We start from the raw sequence: 17,084 nt of genomic DNA, 5'->3' as shown, positions 1-17,084 counted from the left end.
TCCTATGATTTAAAACCTACAAGAGGTGGAAGGTTACAACGGGGAAAACAGTAGACATGTGGAAATCAAGCTAAAAGCCTTCTGTTCATTAAGATTAGAAAAATCATCAGGGGCAATTTACCTCCTGAAAGAAGAGTGTAGACCCCTATACTTAGGCTTCCTACTCCATTTGCAAACTTAAAAAAAAAAAAGGACTTTTTAAAAAAAATCTATTTATCTAAATCCTAGAGGACTTTGAAAATTATTAACAAATTTATAGTTTTCCACATACAGAATCAAATTATTGGGGTCATCTTAAATTCTGCCTTCCCCAACACTGTGGCAGGGAAAATGGGGTCGGGGGGCAAGCAGCATGCCCCCTGGTCACTCCTGTCCCCCCCTCCCCCCCCCCCAGCTGTTGCCACTCGCCCTATGCAGCAACTCTTGCTCCAGCTTTGGCCCAGGGCATGGAGCACACAGTGGCTAGCCCTAGCCAGACGGCAGTGGCTGCAGCAGCTCGGGGCCAGGGCTGCTCCCCTGTCACTGCATAGTCTCGCCTGCACTCTGGCCTTACCCCACAGTCTCCCCTACATTTCCTCCTCTGCACCGTGATCACCCCCTGTGAGTACCCCTTACTCCGTACCATATGATCCTGTCCCAGTTCAAAGCTGTTGCTGCAACAGCCTGCCTCGGACCGGTACTTGAATCGTACACGAGGTTTCTTTCTCATAGTTGTTAGGGGCTGGAAGGGACCTTGCAGATCATTGGGTCCAGCCCCCCTGCACTTAGGCAGGGAAGACTGCTGAATGAAGACGAAAAACCCTTGTCTTAGATTTGAGTAAATAGGATATTTCATTGGGTCCCCTGACCAAGTGTAATCAAGAAAGCAGTGTATGTACTCCCAGTCAGATCCCCATAGACATCAGCTACATGGTTAAGAAATGGACACCTATGCTCTCCTTATACACCTTGCTTCCCAGTATGGCAATTTGGGAACTCCAATTCTCTGAAAGCTAGCTATGACTTTTAGGACTGCTCTTGGTACCCACCGCCTGTGAGACAATTTAAGAAGCTCATCGCATCACCAAAAACTCAAGAGTAGAGTTGGCTTGCCAACATCAAACTGGTGAGCCACAGAAGTGTCTCCAGCTCCTAGAGAGTAGTAGTCGTTCTTTCCCACCCTGCCACGTGGTCTCTCAGTTGAGTATTTTGGCACGGGGGGATGTAACAAGCTTTTCCCACAAATCCGTGGAAGTCTGAAGCTGCTGTTAGTCATCCCAGGTCTGCCAGATAATATGATCCCACCATGCCCTGCTAGGTTGTCTTCTCCAAATGTGCTGCTTGTTCAGAAACTGGGTTGAGGGTGGTCTTGCCAGTGGTTAGATATCCAAAGCACAGGTGTAGTTCTGGTTGGCTCCCGTGGGAGGTGGGAGTATGGAGGAGGTATGGTATCGGAACCGGATTTGGGAGCCATAGCTGAAGTCAAAACAGGCCAGGGTCAAAAGCCATAGCCAGAAGCAGGGTAAGCCAATAACTAACCAAGATCAGGAACCAGAAGTCGGAGCTGGTGGTCAAACCAGGATCAAGATCCAAGAACCGGAATTGGGGGATACCAAGGGTCTTGCCAGAATCGGAAACCAGAGTTGGAGCTGGGAGTCAGCACGAGAAAACCATCGAAGAAGAACACAAAGTCAGAAGCAAGAACTTTGTTTTTGCTCTAGATCAGATGACATTGGGTGAGGAACTGTAGCCAGAGCTCGATTCGGTGGCTCTGGGAACTGAGCAGAGGCTGGAGTTGACAGCGAGGTGGACCTTGGGGGCTCCAGGAACAGAGCAAGAGCTGGAGCTAACATGGGCTGGAGCGAGTTTTAGACTCTCCAGGAATAGGGGCAGAAACTGAAGCTGGGGAAGGTGTCAGCCACTCTGAGACTGGAACGAGAGGAGAGATCAGATCCAGTGCCAGATTTGGAGAAATGAGACGCATAATAGGAACGGGAGTCAGAGCTGAAGCCAGGTTTAGGAGCTCTAGGGACTGGGGCTAGAATTCGAACAGGCTTTGGGAGCAGAGCAGGAACTGGAGCTGGAGGCGGAGTAGAAAGAGGGACCAAGAATGGAGTTGGAACGGGCTGGAACAGAGCCAGGGTCAGAGCAGGCTTCAGGAATTGCAGAAACGGGCTGGAGCCAGGGTGGGCTTCTGGTGCCCTGGGAGCGGAGCTAGGACTAGAGCCAGAGCTGGAGCAGCAGCATGCTTTGAGCCCCCTGGGAACGTACCCACAGCTGGAGCAGGAGCAGGCTTTGGGTGCTTCGGAAACGACTGGGAACAGAGCTGGAGCAAGCCTTGGGGTGGAGGGTGATGGGAGGGTCTGGGCTTTGTACTGGATGAGGCCTCTTGGTAGCAGGGCTGGCAGCTCTGCCTCAGCCCCTTCCAGGTTATCACAGATGGCCTGGTTCAGAGGGGATCAAACATCCAGGCCTGGGTGAACTCATCCAAGTTGTCCAGAGTGTGACTCGACCGCTCTATTAAAGCAAAAGTAAAACGCAGGGCATCGCCAGAAGGGAGGCAGATCATTGCACTCACCTTTGCCATGTCGGAGGGGTAGCTCCAGGAGCGTGTAGTAAATAGGTGGTAGCACTGGGTGAAACCCAGGGGCTCAGTCCACAGCACAAGGCAGGGTCAGGATCCAGGGGTCAGATGCGTGTTACCAAATCTGTGGGGCAATCCACAGGGTAAAGTGCAAGAACAGAGCCAAACCGGGGTCAGGAGCCAGGAAACGGATCCATGGGGAAATCCAAAGCTGAAGTCTAGGAACAAGCCAAAACCAGGGTGAGGAACGAGGAAAGCCAGTGAGCGCAGTGCACAGGTGAGAATAACTGGAGAGACTGAGCTCCCAGCAGCCAGTCTAGAAGCCAGCCAGCAAGCTAGCTGGGGCAGGGCTTGTCAGCCAGAGACAGGGCAGGTGTTGTTGTCTAAGCAGTTAGCCCAGGCTGGGCTGCCTGCTAGGGTAATCCAGATGTGTGGTTTGGGCAGCAGTTGCAATGCTAATTGTCCCGTCTGCCAACCTCGTCCTGTTAATTCATCATACTTCCAAGTTTTGGGAAGCTCCAGAAGGCCAGCAGATGCTCCTTGGAGCATATACCTCCGTAGCATAAATGATTCAGAGCAGCGTAGCTAGCAGTTCTGTCCCTTGGGTCACAAGTAGGAATGGCTGGCAGGGAGGAGCTTGCAGGGATAGAAGAGCCTGATGTCATTTGAGTCGGTGTTTCTTTAGGTGCATCCTAAAAAATTGCAGTCAAATTGGCAAAGTTATTTTGTGGAGAAATACCTAAAATTAGTACATCTTCCCCCCCCCCCAAAAGAAAATCAAAAGTGGATTTTCTTTGTCAGTGTTAACCCTTTCATGGCTGCTTTCAAATTGGTAGGTGTCATATTTGGGGGGGTGAGGTATTCAAAATAACATGGTGTCTCTAGTACTGCAGAAAATCTTTGACTTGACTCTGAAGGACAAGATAATAATGGGAGACCTTAACTTTTCATTAGTTTCAATCTCCGCAGTTCTCAGAGAGCTCTTTGGCTCTTGAGCCTTAGTGAAACATGTCAGACTGCTTAATTTGGAGCAGCAGTCGATTGGAAGCGTTGCGCCTGATGGCCAAAGATATTGATCCAGATCATAATTTTTCTGGGATGATCTAGTTGTGGATGATCCTGCTTTGAGCAGGGGTTGGACCAGATGATCTCCTGAGCTTCCTTCCACCCCAAATTTTCTAAGATTTCCTGATCAGCTGAGATTGTAAATGGTCATAGTATGGCGCTAGGTACAAGTTCCTGTGGGTGGTATTATTGGAATAACTGCATGGTTGGGACAGACGCATGCAAGCTTCCAGGTATCGCCATCCCCTTCCTCAGGCTTGTGGCATTAATTGACAACCCAGTCCACTGTCAGCAGACTATTATCAAGTCTGATCGCCCTGAGTTCAGTGATTTAAGTGATTTAATCTTAAATAGCGTCCTTTCCTTGTAGGCTCTTAAGGCATTTCTTTAATTGCCTTTAACAACTTTTGTTTTTGAGGCTTAAAACACCCAACAACAAGCAAAACTTCCCAGCATCCTGAACATGGCAGAGGGTTTTACTATCGGTAAAGTTATCATTGGTGACCTCGTTCAAGTACCAGCGATCACTTTGCATCAAGTCATTCTTTTTTATAGCCCAGATGATAGGACTTGCCTTGGGCTGTCTCTTGCTATCTGTTGATGTATTTACCATGTTTCTTGCTAAGGTGATGCCATGAGCTTGAACAGACAAAACTGCCCCGAGCAGCCCTTTATCACTGCGATGTTTGCTCTGCTTGGGTCACTCGCCCCAGAAGGGGGCAAACCTTTCTGCTTCCTGCCCCGCTGTCTAGCCCCTTAGGTTGAGTATTATTTTTATGCTTTTCAGTGGCTTTTTATCCCCTACTGTGTTCATTTTCAGTCACCTTGCCTCAAAATCAGCCAACGGACTTTTAAAGAAAATGCCTGTAGAAAGGGCAGTTTAAAATGAATAGAGACTTTGGGGAACTTGAATACATAGAAAAAAATATATGGGAAAAGATGAGGATAGGCTAGACTGGAAAAGGGAACATGGTGGGTTTAGCTGAAAATGTCTGCAGAGCGCGGTATGCTTTCATCCCCACTGTCCTATGATGAGAGGAAGAAGAAACTTTTCATTGGAGACTGTAAATAACTTTTTGCCTCGTGCATCCTATTGTAATATCAACGACGTGAACAACTGGATTTCCTTAATCGTCTTCATGGGTGTGTGAAAGAAAATGTAACTGGCAGGTGTACACCAGCTAAGCTGTTTAATTTAGTCGTACAAAATTGTGCTGGTCTGGAGCAAATTCCTTTTTTTAAATGAATAATTAAACTTATTGGTAATGGCATGATTGGCATCCTTTTGTCTGCGAGAGATGGTGGATATTACAACCTGTGGCGTAGATGGTTTCCAGTGTCTCATGTAAACCATTTGACAGAATGGTCCAGTCCAAGATTTGCATGATCCGTGGCGGTGGTTGCAAGTGTATATGTTATCATTGGGTGGTTCGGAAGCTGCTTGCATCCTGAGGACTCTTTTTTTCTTTAAGCTGCTGGAGCCAATTCCCGTCATGGACTTTAATGCCCTGGTAGGAGATGGTAACGCCTCTTGTTCCGATCATTTGCCAAAGGTTTTTGTTGGTCAGGATCAATTCCAAATGCCTTCATATCTCGCTTGCATGTGTCTTTGTAGCACAACTTGAGATGTCCTGTTGTTCTTCTTCCCTCTGGTAGTTTTCTGTATAGCATGTCCTCGGGGGAGATTATGGCAGGTGAGTAGATTTTTTGCATCTGAGCTGGTAAATTTTTGGTTTTGTGCACATTTGATCATAGAGGTGCCTAGTGACTACAACGTAAGGTGGTTTGTTCCACTCAAAGCTGGGTGTAAATCATGCAATCGGAGAAAATGCCAGACCCTGCAAATTCTGCCTTTGTTTCTTGTTTGTCATTGTGGTGCTCTGGTTTGCCTCAGGTCGGTTCCTCACTTGTTCACTTTTTGGCCTCTCCCAAATATCTGTTGCAGTGACTAAGTTGCATCAAACCAGATCTTGGTTTTCCCAGGGCTTCCAAAGTTGGTTTCCTGGAGAAACACTCTCTGTAACGGAGGTAGAAGCCCTTTCTCAGGACTTTCTGCCCCATTTCCCTAACTGTGATGACATCAGTATCTCAACAGCAATTGAGACAGGACAGGCTTTGCAAGGGGAGTGTCTTCTCCCAACTGCTTGACTTGACCCAGTCTTTTGTGAGACCCAGTCTTTCCACCAGGTTAAACCTGACCTGTTTAAAATGCAGCACTAGTAATATGGGTACAACCATTCCCTGCTGCTGTCTGCCCTACCATTTCCAGAGCATCTTTGCTCTCCCCTCTGATCTGCACCAAAGCTGAAGATGTGCTGAGACCTGTAGGCTGCTCTCCTCCAGTCCACCAGCTCTGGTGTAGGTTTCTGTTCCTAATTTTGAAAATGAGCAACCCGGATAAAACTTGAGGAAAAAGTTTATATTGCTGAAATACATTTCTGAGTTATGTAAATTCTTAAAATAAAGCTACATTAACACCCCCACATGCCTTATCACATAAGTGCTCTAATTCCCAAATATATACTGCTGATCTACAAAAACGTCTTTGACAGTTTGAAGATACAACACACTTCACAAGCGCTGACTCGCCTTTACAGTATTCCCATGCTATCATTTTTCTCTGCTGCTAATCTGATGTTATTTGTGTAGTGTTAGAGGTGAGTTGAAAAGGTCTCTGTCCAAAATGCCTTCATATCCAGATATGAGTATATCAAGAAGGGATTGCTTTGTAGCACAGGGGCTTTGCATACTGTGTTGGTTTGTTTTTTGGAGAAGGGCTGGAACTGCAAATTCAAATCTGGCTCCAGATTTGCAAGATTTCAGAGTTTGGATCTTTGTGAAGACCCAAAGGGGTATGGTAATACAGAGGAAGCAGAAAAGAAGTTCAGGTCGGGAAACAAACTTCCCGAAGGCCCAAGCTTTCCTGATCGGGGACTTTTCAGCCCGTTGGTGTTCTTATGATAACATAAAATCGTAGGACTTAGAGTCATCTGGTCCAACCCCCTGCGCAAATGCAGGGATGGTTCCTAAATCATCACCATCCAAATGACTTATCCAGTCTCCTCTTGAAAACCTCCAATGAATATATTCTACACTTCCCTAGGCAGTGTAGCTCATTACTTCACTGCTCTAACAGTAAGGGTGTTTTTCCTGAGATCTAATCAAAATTTACTTTGCTGTAAGATAAGCCATAGTTTTGTGCCCTACCCTCTGTTAGAAGGGCAAACAACGTTTCTCCTTTACAACAGCCTTCCAAATACATGAAAATTGCTATCATGCCCCCCTTATCTCCTTTTCTTCAAGCTAAACCTATGCAACTCTCTCTACTTTTCCTCTTCTGGCTTGTCTTCCAAGCCTCTTATCATTTTTGTAACCTGACTCTGGACCCTCTCCAGCGTTTCCACATCCCTCTTAAGTCGGGAGCCCCAAAGTTCACACAGTATTCAAGATGAAGTCTAACCAGCTCTGAGCAGTGGCACAGTTGCTTCCTGTGTTTTGCACCTAGTTTCCTGTTGATGGAGCCCAAAAGTGTGTTTGCGACTGTATCACACTGCTGATTCGTGTTGTTTGTAATCCATTAGAAAACCCCAGATTTCTTTCAGCAGTGCTACCACCCAACCAGTTATTTCCCACTCTGAATTTATGCATTATTTTTTCCCCCTAGACGTAGCGCTATACATTTGTCTGAGTTGAACTTCATTGTGTTGTCCCAAGCCTGTAGATGACCTCTCAACTAGCCCTCTTCTGCTGATCTACCTTACTAAGCTTGTCCTCTCTTTCCATTTAATCAGGATGCTCTTTCCCCTTAACTGGTTGAGTTCTATATTTGACTTTTGCGGGTGTGTTAACTGTACAACTGTTGAAGATCTCTGACATTTGCCCATATAACTGCTTTTAGATGGTCATGTATGAGGGATTTATAGTGTACATATTGAACCATCTGGAAGAGTCATTTCTTTGGATAATGTTCTGCTTTTACCTTTGGTGCATGTTGGTATTGAAGTCAAGGAGGGGATGTTGTGTAGGGTAGTTAAGTGTCTGACACGAGCAGAGGGAAAAGTATCTTGACATTACTTTGGGATTGTATGCGTTTGTATTGCTCAATAAACAGCAGTAAACTTAATAGAAATTTTCTTTCTTCTAAATAATAAGACTAAATGGGGTAAGTCATTGTCTTATCACAACATAGTTTTAGGCGTTTGCAACGGTACATTAATTACAATAATTGGGCAGTAAAGAAGCCATAGGAAGAGCTAATGTGTTGTATGTTTTGATGGGGTTATAGCCATAACACCTTACGTGTAATAATAAAATCTCGATAATTGACACGGCTGATGAGCTCTGGCACTTCAGGCTTCTGAGATTCCTTGTAGAATTTTAAACTATTCCATACTCCTCTTTTCTCCTGTAATCCATCCTTGGCGCTGTATTGTATCTAGTCTCTGTGTGCAAGTCCCTGGAACTCTTACATCTTTGAGTTCAGAGGAGAGAAACACAAGGTCATGTTTTCCACTGCTTTTTGCTTTAACCTTCATTGTTGTATTTCTGTTGCACAACCTCTGAGGAAAATGTATTGCATCCCACCTGTAGTAGGGATGTACTGTTATACCTGTTCTCCAGATGGTGACCTGAGGGAAGTTCGCACAGGAAGGTGAAGGTCTAGATCGGGGTGGGCAATTATTTCGGGTGGCGGGCCACTGAACAAGTTTTGGTGAGCTGTTGAAGGCCACAAGGGTAGCCGCACCCCTTGACAGGAGCCCCTGTCCCCTGGTTACCATCTTGGGATTGGAAGTCCTGCCCCCTAATCCCTGGCCTTTGCTACTGGAAGTCCGTGCCCTTGCCCTAAAAGTACTTCTTTTGCAGGGGGGGGGTCTTGCCACCTTGAAACGGGAGAAAAACAAGTTGTATACTAAAAAAATCAAACATCTATAATTTATTTTAACTTTATTAAAAAAAATACTTTTGTCTTGATTTACGTGTTTGCATAGTATATCTAGAGGTGATTGCGTAATAGCTCAAAGTATACTCCTACTCTTGTATATTGTGGGGGTGGGGGTGGGGCAAGGGGTTGTGTGGTGGGTGGGTGTGGGGTATGTGGTTGGGGTGGGGGTGTGTGGGAGGGTGTGGGTATGGTAGGGTTGGGGGGATGGGAGGGTGTGTGGGGGGCTGTAGGAGGGTGTGGGTGTGTTTGGGGGTATTGTGGGGGGTGTGGAAGGGTGTTGCTGTGTGTGTGGATATAGTGGGGAGTGTGGGAGTGTTTGTGGGGCTATGGTGGGGGTGTGACGGTGTGTGTGGGGGCTGTGTGTGGGTGTAGGGATGTGTGTATGGTTATGGTTGGGGGTATGGGTGTGTTTGAGGTTGTGGGGGTAAGTGGTAGGATGTGGGGGCGTGTTGGGGGTGCGGAGCCAGCTCTGCTCATCCTGTCACAGCTGCAGTGCACACTTCCCTGCTGCAAGGCTGGAACACATTGCGCGGCATGGAGCCAACCTGGCCCGGCCTGGCCCATCCTGTCTTGGCAGCATGCGGTGCCTGGTTGCAAGACTGGAACCCACATGGCACACCATGGAGCCAGCCTGGTTGTGGCACGTGGTTCCTGGCTACAAGCCTGGGACCAGCCCAGCCCGCCCTGGCCTGGGAGAATGCGGTTCTGGCTGCACGGCTGAGTCCCTCATGGAGGCAGCCCTACTCATCCTGTCCCATCTGCGGCATGCATTTCCTGGCTGCAAGGCTGGGACACGCATGGCGCAGCATGGGACCAGCCCAGCTTGTCGCTGCAGAACGTGGTTCTGGCTGCATGGTCGGGACCCACATAGCGCGGCGTGGAGCCAGCTTGACCCAGTGGCACACTATAGTGCCAGGAGCTTTGGGAAGTCCCGTACCATCAGGCTGTGCTGGCTCTCTGCCTCCACGTGGTGCTCCTGGCACTCTAGCTGGGAGTGGCACGTGGAGACATAGAGCTAGAGTCCCACAGAGCGGGGCCATCGCTGGTGGTCCACCCTCTTCCCCCAGCCCCCAGCCTGTTCTTACCTGATTTTCCACTCTTGGATGGAGGCAGGGCTGGGGAACAGCCACAGGGTCACCGGAGCAAGGCTGGAGGGGTGGGAGTATGGTGGGGCAGGTTGGGTTGGGGTTGGGGTTACCCAATGTGGCTTTGTGAGCAGCCAAGCTCCTTCACGTCCCACTTCCATCCACACACTCCCCCGCCCAGCCATGCACGAGCAGGACCAAAGCGAGCTGCAGGCAGAGCTGTTCCCCACGCGACTTCCTTCAACACTGCAGCTTCCCCTGTCTACCTGCTTCCTGTAGCACTGCAGCAAGGGCAGGGTGAGGAGTCACTGGAGGCTGGGGGAGCCCAGCAGTTCTCTGGGTGGCTGCAGCAGCAGCAGGAGCAGCACTGTGGAAGCTGTGCCTGCTGGCTGGGGCTGGGGCCTTCTGGTAGGGGAGGCTGGGAGCGCAGCATGCGGTGTCCCAGGCAGGAGCCAGCAGAATTCAGCTCCATGTGGAGCAGAGTAGGGGCAGCCACTGGCCAATCGGAATACAGTTAATTGGTGGGTGCCCACCTACGAGCCAGATGCAATCACCTGGCAGGCTGGATCCAGCCTGCGAGCCATATTTTGCTCACCCCTGAGCTAGACTGTTCTCAGTGGTGGCAGACGACAGAGCAAGGAGCAACAGTCTCAAGTTGTAGCAAGAGACATTTAGGTTAGATATGAGGAAAAACATTCTCACCAGGAGGGTAATAAAGGACTGCAGCAGACTGCCCAGAGTGGTTGTGGACTCTCCATCCTTGGAGGTTTTTAAGACCCAGCTAGACAAAGCCTTGGGTTGGATGATCTAGTTGGGAATGGTCCTGCTTGGAGCAGGGGGTTGGACTAGATGTGACCTCCTGAGGTCCCTTCTTACCCCGTTTTTTCTGTGATTCTGTGACTTCTAATTTCATGAATGTTATATGTCTTTTGAAAACCAAGTGATGTTCTTCTTTTGATGGCTTTCAGGTTACTTCTGGAATTGCTTGAACTTCTCTTTGACAAATTCAATGCTGTGGCCACTGCACATTCTGTGGTCCTGGGATATCTTCAGCAGACAGTGTCCTCTCCATCCAGCCAGTACGATGGTGATATCAAATTGTATGACATGGCCGATGTCTGGGTGAAGATCCAGGATGTCCTGCAGGTAAGGATCTCTCGAAGGGTGAAGCACTGTTTGGAACAGCCATTTTTGGTAATAGAGAATTAGAAAATTCATTCAAATACAGGCTTAAGAAGCTAACGAGATGAAATCTGCCTTTATTTTTGGGTAAGTGACTGGTGTTATAAAGGACTGTGACACCCCCCCCCCCCCCCCCCCCCCCCCCCCCCCCCCAAAGAACTTTAAATCGCAGCAACCAACTTCACTGGTAGCTTCAGGTTGATGGTAAGTGAAGCTGTGATACAACTGATCTGTCAGGTGCTTTCAAGCAGTAATGTTTTGTTTGTTACCGTGTCAGGACTCTAACCACTTGTCCCCTTGTATTGTCATGCCTCCGGCGCAGTACACTAAACACTCAAGCCGGGGCTGCTGCCAGGCTGCAGTGTATGTGGTCCAGCAGATATTCTGGTTCTAAACATGCTGCAGAGCTCCTGAATCCTGCCTCTTCTGTGATAGAAATGTGTTTATTCCATCCTAATGTCTCTTAACTCCTCGCTGCAGTGTGGCAAGCTGGGGGAATGCCACACAGTGTGTGCTGCAGAATGCTTTGCTTGGGAACTTTATATAAAAAATGCGTGCATTCACATGTTGCTAGGTGTGCGTTAGACAGCAAGGTTCAAGGAACAGGTTTAGCACTGATAACGAGTTGTGGTGGGTGCAGGGAGGGCCCTTGGTTCCTGAAGGAGTTGTTCCACAGTCTCGGGATAACCCCTGAAAAAGCTCCATTTCCTACACGAGTGTACTTTACCCTTTCTGAAAGTGTTGTGTTGGGTATGTCTAAACCATTGTTTTGGGTTTGTTTTTGCAGTAACATAGACTGTCTCCATATACATATGTGCATATAGATGTATAAAAGGATAATTGCACACATGCCATGTGTGAAGGAAATACATAAGTAATAGTTTGTGGTGAGCAATATATAACAAAAGTTTAAACAACTCGCTCTTTGTGTTACTTTAATCTTCATACTGATTCAAAGAGATTTTTAAGGCACCAGTTTGACATATGTGGGTCTGTTTTTTCTTTTCCTTTTTTTTAATCTTTCCTTTCCCTGGTGTGGATTTACCTCTGCTTCCCTCCAAGGGTATACCTATCCAAACCTAGGGATGGGGAGTATTCAGCCCTGGGGTAGTGATACATTTTCTGTTTGCACAAATGTCATACATTTTGAAATCTCTAATGCAGTCGAAGCTGACTTGAGCACGTTAGAGGCAAGGATTAAGCTTGGAGGGTGGCAGTCGGTGCCTAGCTTGTGCTCTACTCTTGCCCTTGAGGGCCAAAAAACCTTTTGGGAGTTCTGCCCGTCTCACTCTAGGGAGCTGAAGCCTAAGAGTGAGAATCTTGCAAGATGTTATCTGCAGGGAAACAGAATTACAAGGCAAGTAATTTTTCCCTTATCAGCAAGAGTTTGCGACAGTTGCATCCTCCATGAGTGGTGAAGTCATTTGTGAGTTATGCAGGTTGTTCTGAATGAAAGCTGATAACTTTTATCTAGGAGTGCATATACCTACATGCAGGCAAACGCACTGAATATGCTTCCCGTGTTAGAGAAAAAATATTTGAGAGAGCTTTCAGCACTTCTATTTTATTTTTTTTTTATTTTATTTTTTTTGGCACTAATTCTTGTAACACTGTATTTGCAAAGATTTAGGGACCATGAACCTGCTAGTACAGATGTCAGAGGGGGGAGCCATAAAGCCTCCCAAAAGAACTCTAAATAGTAGAAATGCATCGATACATTGGTCAGATATCGGATCGGTACCAATATAAAGAAAATTGACTGTATCAAAAATTGGCCTGATGTGGCTGATAGCTTGGCCGATAAATACCTGTCCATGCACAGCCACAGTGTAGCACATAGACGGCAAGGAGCACGGCCTGGCGGCTTGAAGAGCTGTGTGCAGCTGGTAAGTCTGTGGTGGTGGAAGGGGAGTGGGTAGGTAAGGGGTGAGGGGGTGAGGGAGGGAATGGGGCTGAGGCAGTGGCAGGCGCTGCCCAGCCAGGGCAGGGCACAGGACAGAGCTGAGGCTTGTTTGGGGGATGCAGGGGAGAGTGGGGTGGCTCCCACTGCTGTGTGCACCCCTGGGAGGGCATGGGGGGGGGCACATTCCCCTGAATCTGTGCAGGTCGGGGTGGGGTGGGCTGGGGCTGCACCGGGCTCTTCCTGGTGGGGGGTTTGGCCAGGCTGTGCTTAGGGTGGGCAGCGATGGTACTGGGAGGGGAGCTATGGGGGGACTACGATGAATTTTGGGGTGGCTACAGCCCCAGCCCACAGCTGCAGCACACCCTGTGCAGATCCAGGGGCACCCTCCTCCTCCCATCCCCCCCCCCTTCCTGTCTGGGCAGCCCCAGCTCCACTCCTCCCTCACCTCAGGGGCCTTGGATCTCTTCAGCCTCCGCAAGAGAAGGTTGAGAGGTGATCTTGTGGTCATCTACAAATTCATCAGGGGGGTCATCAAGGGATAGGAGATGCTCTGTTCACCAGGGCACCCCTTGGAGTAACTAGGAACAATGGCCACAAACGGACGGGGAGCAGAGTTAGGTTGGACATCAGGAAGGACTTCTTTATAGTGAGTGTTGCCAAAAGCTGGAATGGGCTTCCAAGGGAGGTGGTGCTCTCCCCTGCCCTGGGGGTCTTCAAGAGGAGGCTGGACAAGCACCTGGCTGGTGTTGTCTGACCCCAGCACTCTTTCATGCCCAGGGCAAGGGGTCGGACTCGATGATCTACCGAGGTCCCTTCCGACCTGTAACAGATTCACCTATGAATCTGTGAAAAACAGGCTTACCAGCTGCATGCAGCTCTTCAAGCTGCCAGGCTGCGTATTGGAAATCAGATCGGTATCAGCCAATACACCTCCTTAAAAATCAGCTATCGGTTTTGGCCCCCAAAATCTCTATTTTGCACCTCTACTAAATAGCCTTTTGGGTACATAGAGACAATGGGTTTAAAGTGACTGTTTAGCTCAGTTGGTTAAGAGCATGGTGCTAATTATACAGCACTAAGGTTGCAGGCTCAATCACTGGTTGGACTAGATGATCTCTTCCAGTTCTCTATGAAACAGGTTGAATTCCCCTACTCACGCACCCTTCCAAGGCTTAGATATACCTGTTAGGTCCTTGTGGAAAGGTGGGAATCTTCCTCGTTTCTTTCAAGCTCTTCTTGCACAAAAAGTCATAAAAGAATGGATTTTTAAGTTGATGTTTTAGGTATAGAAAAATCGTTATAGGCTTGGGGCTAAATTATTGCTCTTATGCTTCTTGGAGTAAGGAAATTTCAGGGGGGTTGGGTTCCACCCTGTGGAAGGAAAGAGAGGCAACATTTCTCTGGCAGGTTGACTTTAAAAAATGGCATTTGTTTAAATGTGCTCAGGGTGTTGGAAGGATGGAATAATTTCTGAAGAGATGGATGAATGGCAGAAATGAAGTCAGGTGATGGAGTTAAAGATAAATGAAGTTTGTTCAAGCTACGACAATACATCACGCCTCTTACAATTCATCACGTGGAAACCCCCTCCACATGTAATGCACATCTGCGCTTTTGCGATGCATTGCAAAATGAATATCTTCCTATTTCCATACATGTGTGCATGTTGGGGTGGAGATGGCAGTCTGTCAGTGTTATTTTCCCATCTCCTTTTCCCTGGATTTCTGTGCGTTTCCCAGTACCATCACATCTTGGTTGGTGGTGAGATTAATGCGGGTGACAACATTGTACAAAGTTGTTTGAGTTTTCAACCTGCAATGAGGATAGAGCAAACCGACCTTGTGAAATCATCTGGAGGCTCTGGCGATCCTTTAGCATTGGAATATGCCCGAGTGTTTAAAAAATGGTCAGGATATTAAAACGGTTCTGCTCCGTGATGTAAGGTCTGCCCTGTTCTGTATTTGTTATTCTTATTTGGTCTGTAGCAGAGTTATGCTGATACATCTATGCAACTACGCTCTAGCAAGAGAGATTTGAAATTGTTTTAAATTTTTAATTTGACATTTTATGCCTGGTACTCGTTTCGCTTAATTTAGCAATTGTGGAATGTACTTCTGGAGAACATAATTACTTGAGAAATAAATATTGGATTTCAGAAAAACTCTGAACTGTAAATTGCCCAAATTTACAGATGGCATGAGACGAATAACTGCTACAGGGTACCATGATTAATGGAGTTTGAGGTTTTTCTGGTGCAATTAGGATATACCTTGACTCTTCCCATTCCTTGAATAGCAAGTATTGCCACTTTGGCAGTACTGTTTCGAAAGCAGAACGGTGTACTCACTGAGGGTAGAAAGTGGAGAGCGTCTTGTTTTTTGCTCTGTACAGTTCGTGTTTCCTTGTCTTGTCTGAACCTCGCAAAGCACAAACTGAAGCTGTTGTGTGGTCGGAGCCTCATTTGTCCCACCGCATTAGTGTCAGAAAGCAGACAGCTGGGGGACAGGCTGCAGCGGGGGGCTGTTGTTCGGCGTTGCAGCTTTCCTCTGGTGCTAGACAGGGCACCGAACCTTTACCCTTCGTTCACATTGTCACATCGTCTTTGATACCGAGATAATAGAAATATGCATCTGGCCCTTCAGAGTAACACCGGCATTTGCTTAGATTCTTTTGAAATGTCACCTATCCGGTGATATGCCAATCTTTTTGTCAGCTGTGCTATCAGAGCGTGCTATTGAATTGCAGTTTGTAAAAGAGGTATTCCATGCACTCCTCCGGTGAGTCCGGCTTTCTGTTTCCAGATGGGGCCGGTGCGAGGTGTTTCCACAGAAGCTGGATCTTCCTTTCTGTAATATAATAATAGCTAATTCTCGCATGGCATACATCTTCAGTAAGTCCAAAAGTGCTTTACAGAAGAGGTGAGCATCATTATCTCTGTTTGACAGATGGGGAATCTGGTATAGAGCAGTAGTGACTTGCCTGAGATCGCTTTAGGAGGCCTGTAACAGAACCAGGAATATAATTCAGGTTTTGAGTCCCAGGCCAGTGCCGTAATGACTAGGAGATGCTGCTAATGCTACTACAACTCTTTCTTCCTTGTATTTTGTTCACTTGAAGGATCTCAGTAACTTTTACAAGCATCAGGTTGTTCAGTCTACAAAGCCTGAACGAAATGGTTTAAAGGATGGGGAGAGAAAAATAAACACGAGGGTAATGCAGTGGACTTATCTAAGCAGGAGTCTTGATACCGTGCCTCATCGGGAGTCCGAAGGCAGGGCAGGGTGGCACCTTAGACCAGTGGTTCTCAACCTTTTTAGACTCAAGGCACCCTCCTGAAAATGCCACCCCTTAGTTTTCACTTGGTTTTTGACTACAGAAAAATAACAGAGCAAATCTTCCGTTGCAAAGATCTCAAAGACCACAAGAGGTCAGGGTGTTTATGGCACTATATATTCTTATTTGAAATCTCGAGTCATGTTTTTACACCTGTGGGGGTTCCCAGTGGTGTGAACTTGCGACTTGCTCGTGCAAGGGGAGCTCAGGATCATGATCCAGGGCCCCCCTGTGCTGGCAATAAGGTGCTCAGTCCCACAGTCGAGCCTCCTGCCATGCAGGTGTGGCACAGCAGGAAGTGTGATTGTGGGGATTGCCCGTCGGATCCCACGGTGCCTTGACTCGCACATCTGTCCAGGGCTGTTGGGACAGAGAGGTACCCGTACGACTGTACATGGCATTGGTAAGACCCCATATAGAGTACTGTATGTAGTTCTGGTTTCCAGTATTCAAAAAGATAAACGTTCATTGGACGGCGGTAGAAAGAAGGGCCACAACAATGGTTAAGGGGATGGAGACTTGTGTGTGAAAGTAGGGTAAAGGAGCTTGACTTTTGTGTAGTTTAGTAAAACAGAGATTGAGAGGGATTTGCTCACCCTTTACAAGTACATCTTTAGGGTGAATTTTATAAAGGGAAAGAGGTTTTTAGACTGAAAAAATACCAGTACAAGTTCAACTGCCTGCAAGCTGCCCGTGGCTAAATTAAGATTGGAAATTAGGAGAAGATTTGTAACTCTTGGAGTGAAGTTTTGGGATGGTCTGCCAAGTCAAGTGGCAGGGGCAAGGAACCAGGATTGCTTTAAGACTGAACTGGATAAGTTTTCATGGAAGGGATAGTAGCAGAAGACATGAAGTTTTGGTTCAACAGCCAGCATGTGACATGGAAACACACGCTTGTGACCTGCAGCTAGGAGTACAGGCGTAGCTCTCTTGTACCATGGGAGGTTTCTGGTAATCTTGTACTTCAGGACTTCTGCTGGTTGCCAGTAGAGGCCAGGATGAAATTTTATT

At 47.5% G+C, this 17,084-nt stretch overlaps 1 protein-coding gene across 2 annotated transcripts in view; it reads left to right on the top strand.

The window, feature by feature from the left end:
• The window catches only part of EXOC4 (exocyst complex component 4), a 558,473-nt gene that overhangs the window by 78,868 nt on the left and 462,521 nt on the right, over positions 1–17,084 (top strand). For both annotated transcript variants that reach the window (XM_059725748.1, XM_059725747.1), the window contains exon 7: positions 10,624–10,801. In XM_059725748.1, the coding sequence (XP_059581731.1) occupies positions 10,624–10,801 (178 nt within the window). The remainder of the gene's footprint in view (positions 1–10,623; positions 10,802–17,084) is intronic.

Source organism: Alligator mississippiensis, chromosome 4 (assembly GCF_030867095.1).
Source record: "Alligator mississippiensis isolate rAllMis1 chromosome 4, rAllMis1, whole genome shotgun sequence".
Taxonomy (NCBI): domain Eukaryota; kingdom Metazoa; phylum Chordata; order Crocodylia; family Alligatoridae; genus Alligator; species Alligator mississippiensis.
This window is presented reverse-complemented; position numbering and strand designations above follow the sequence as displayed.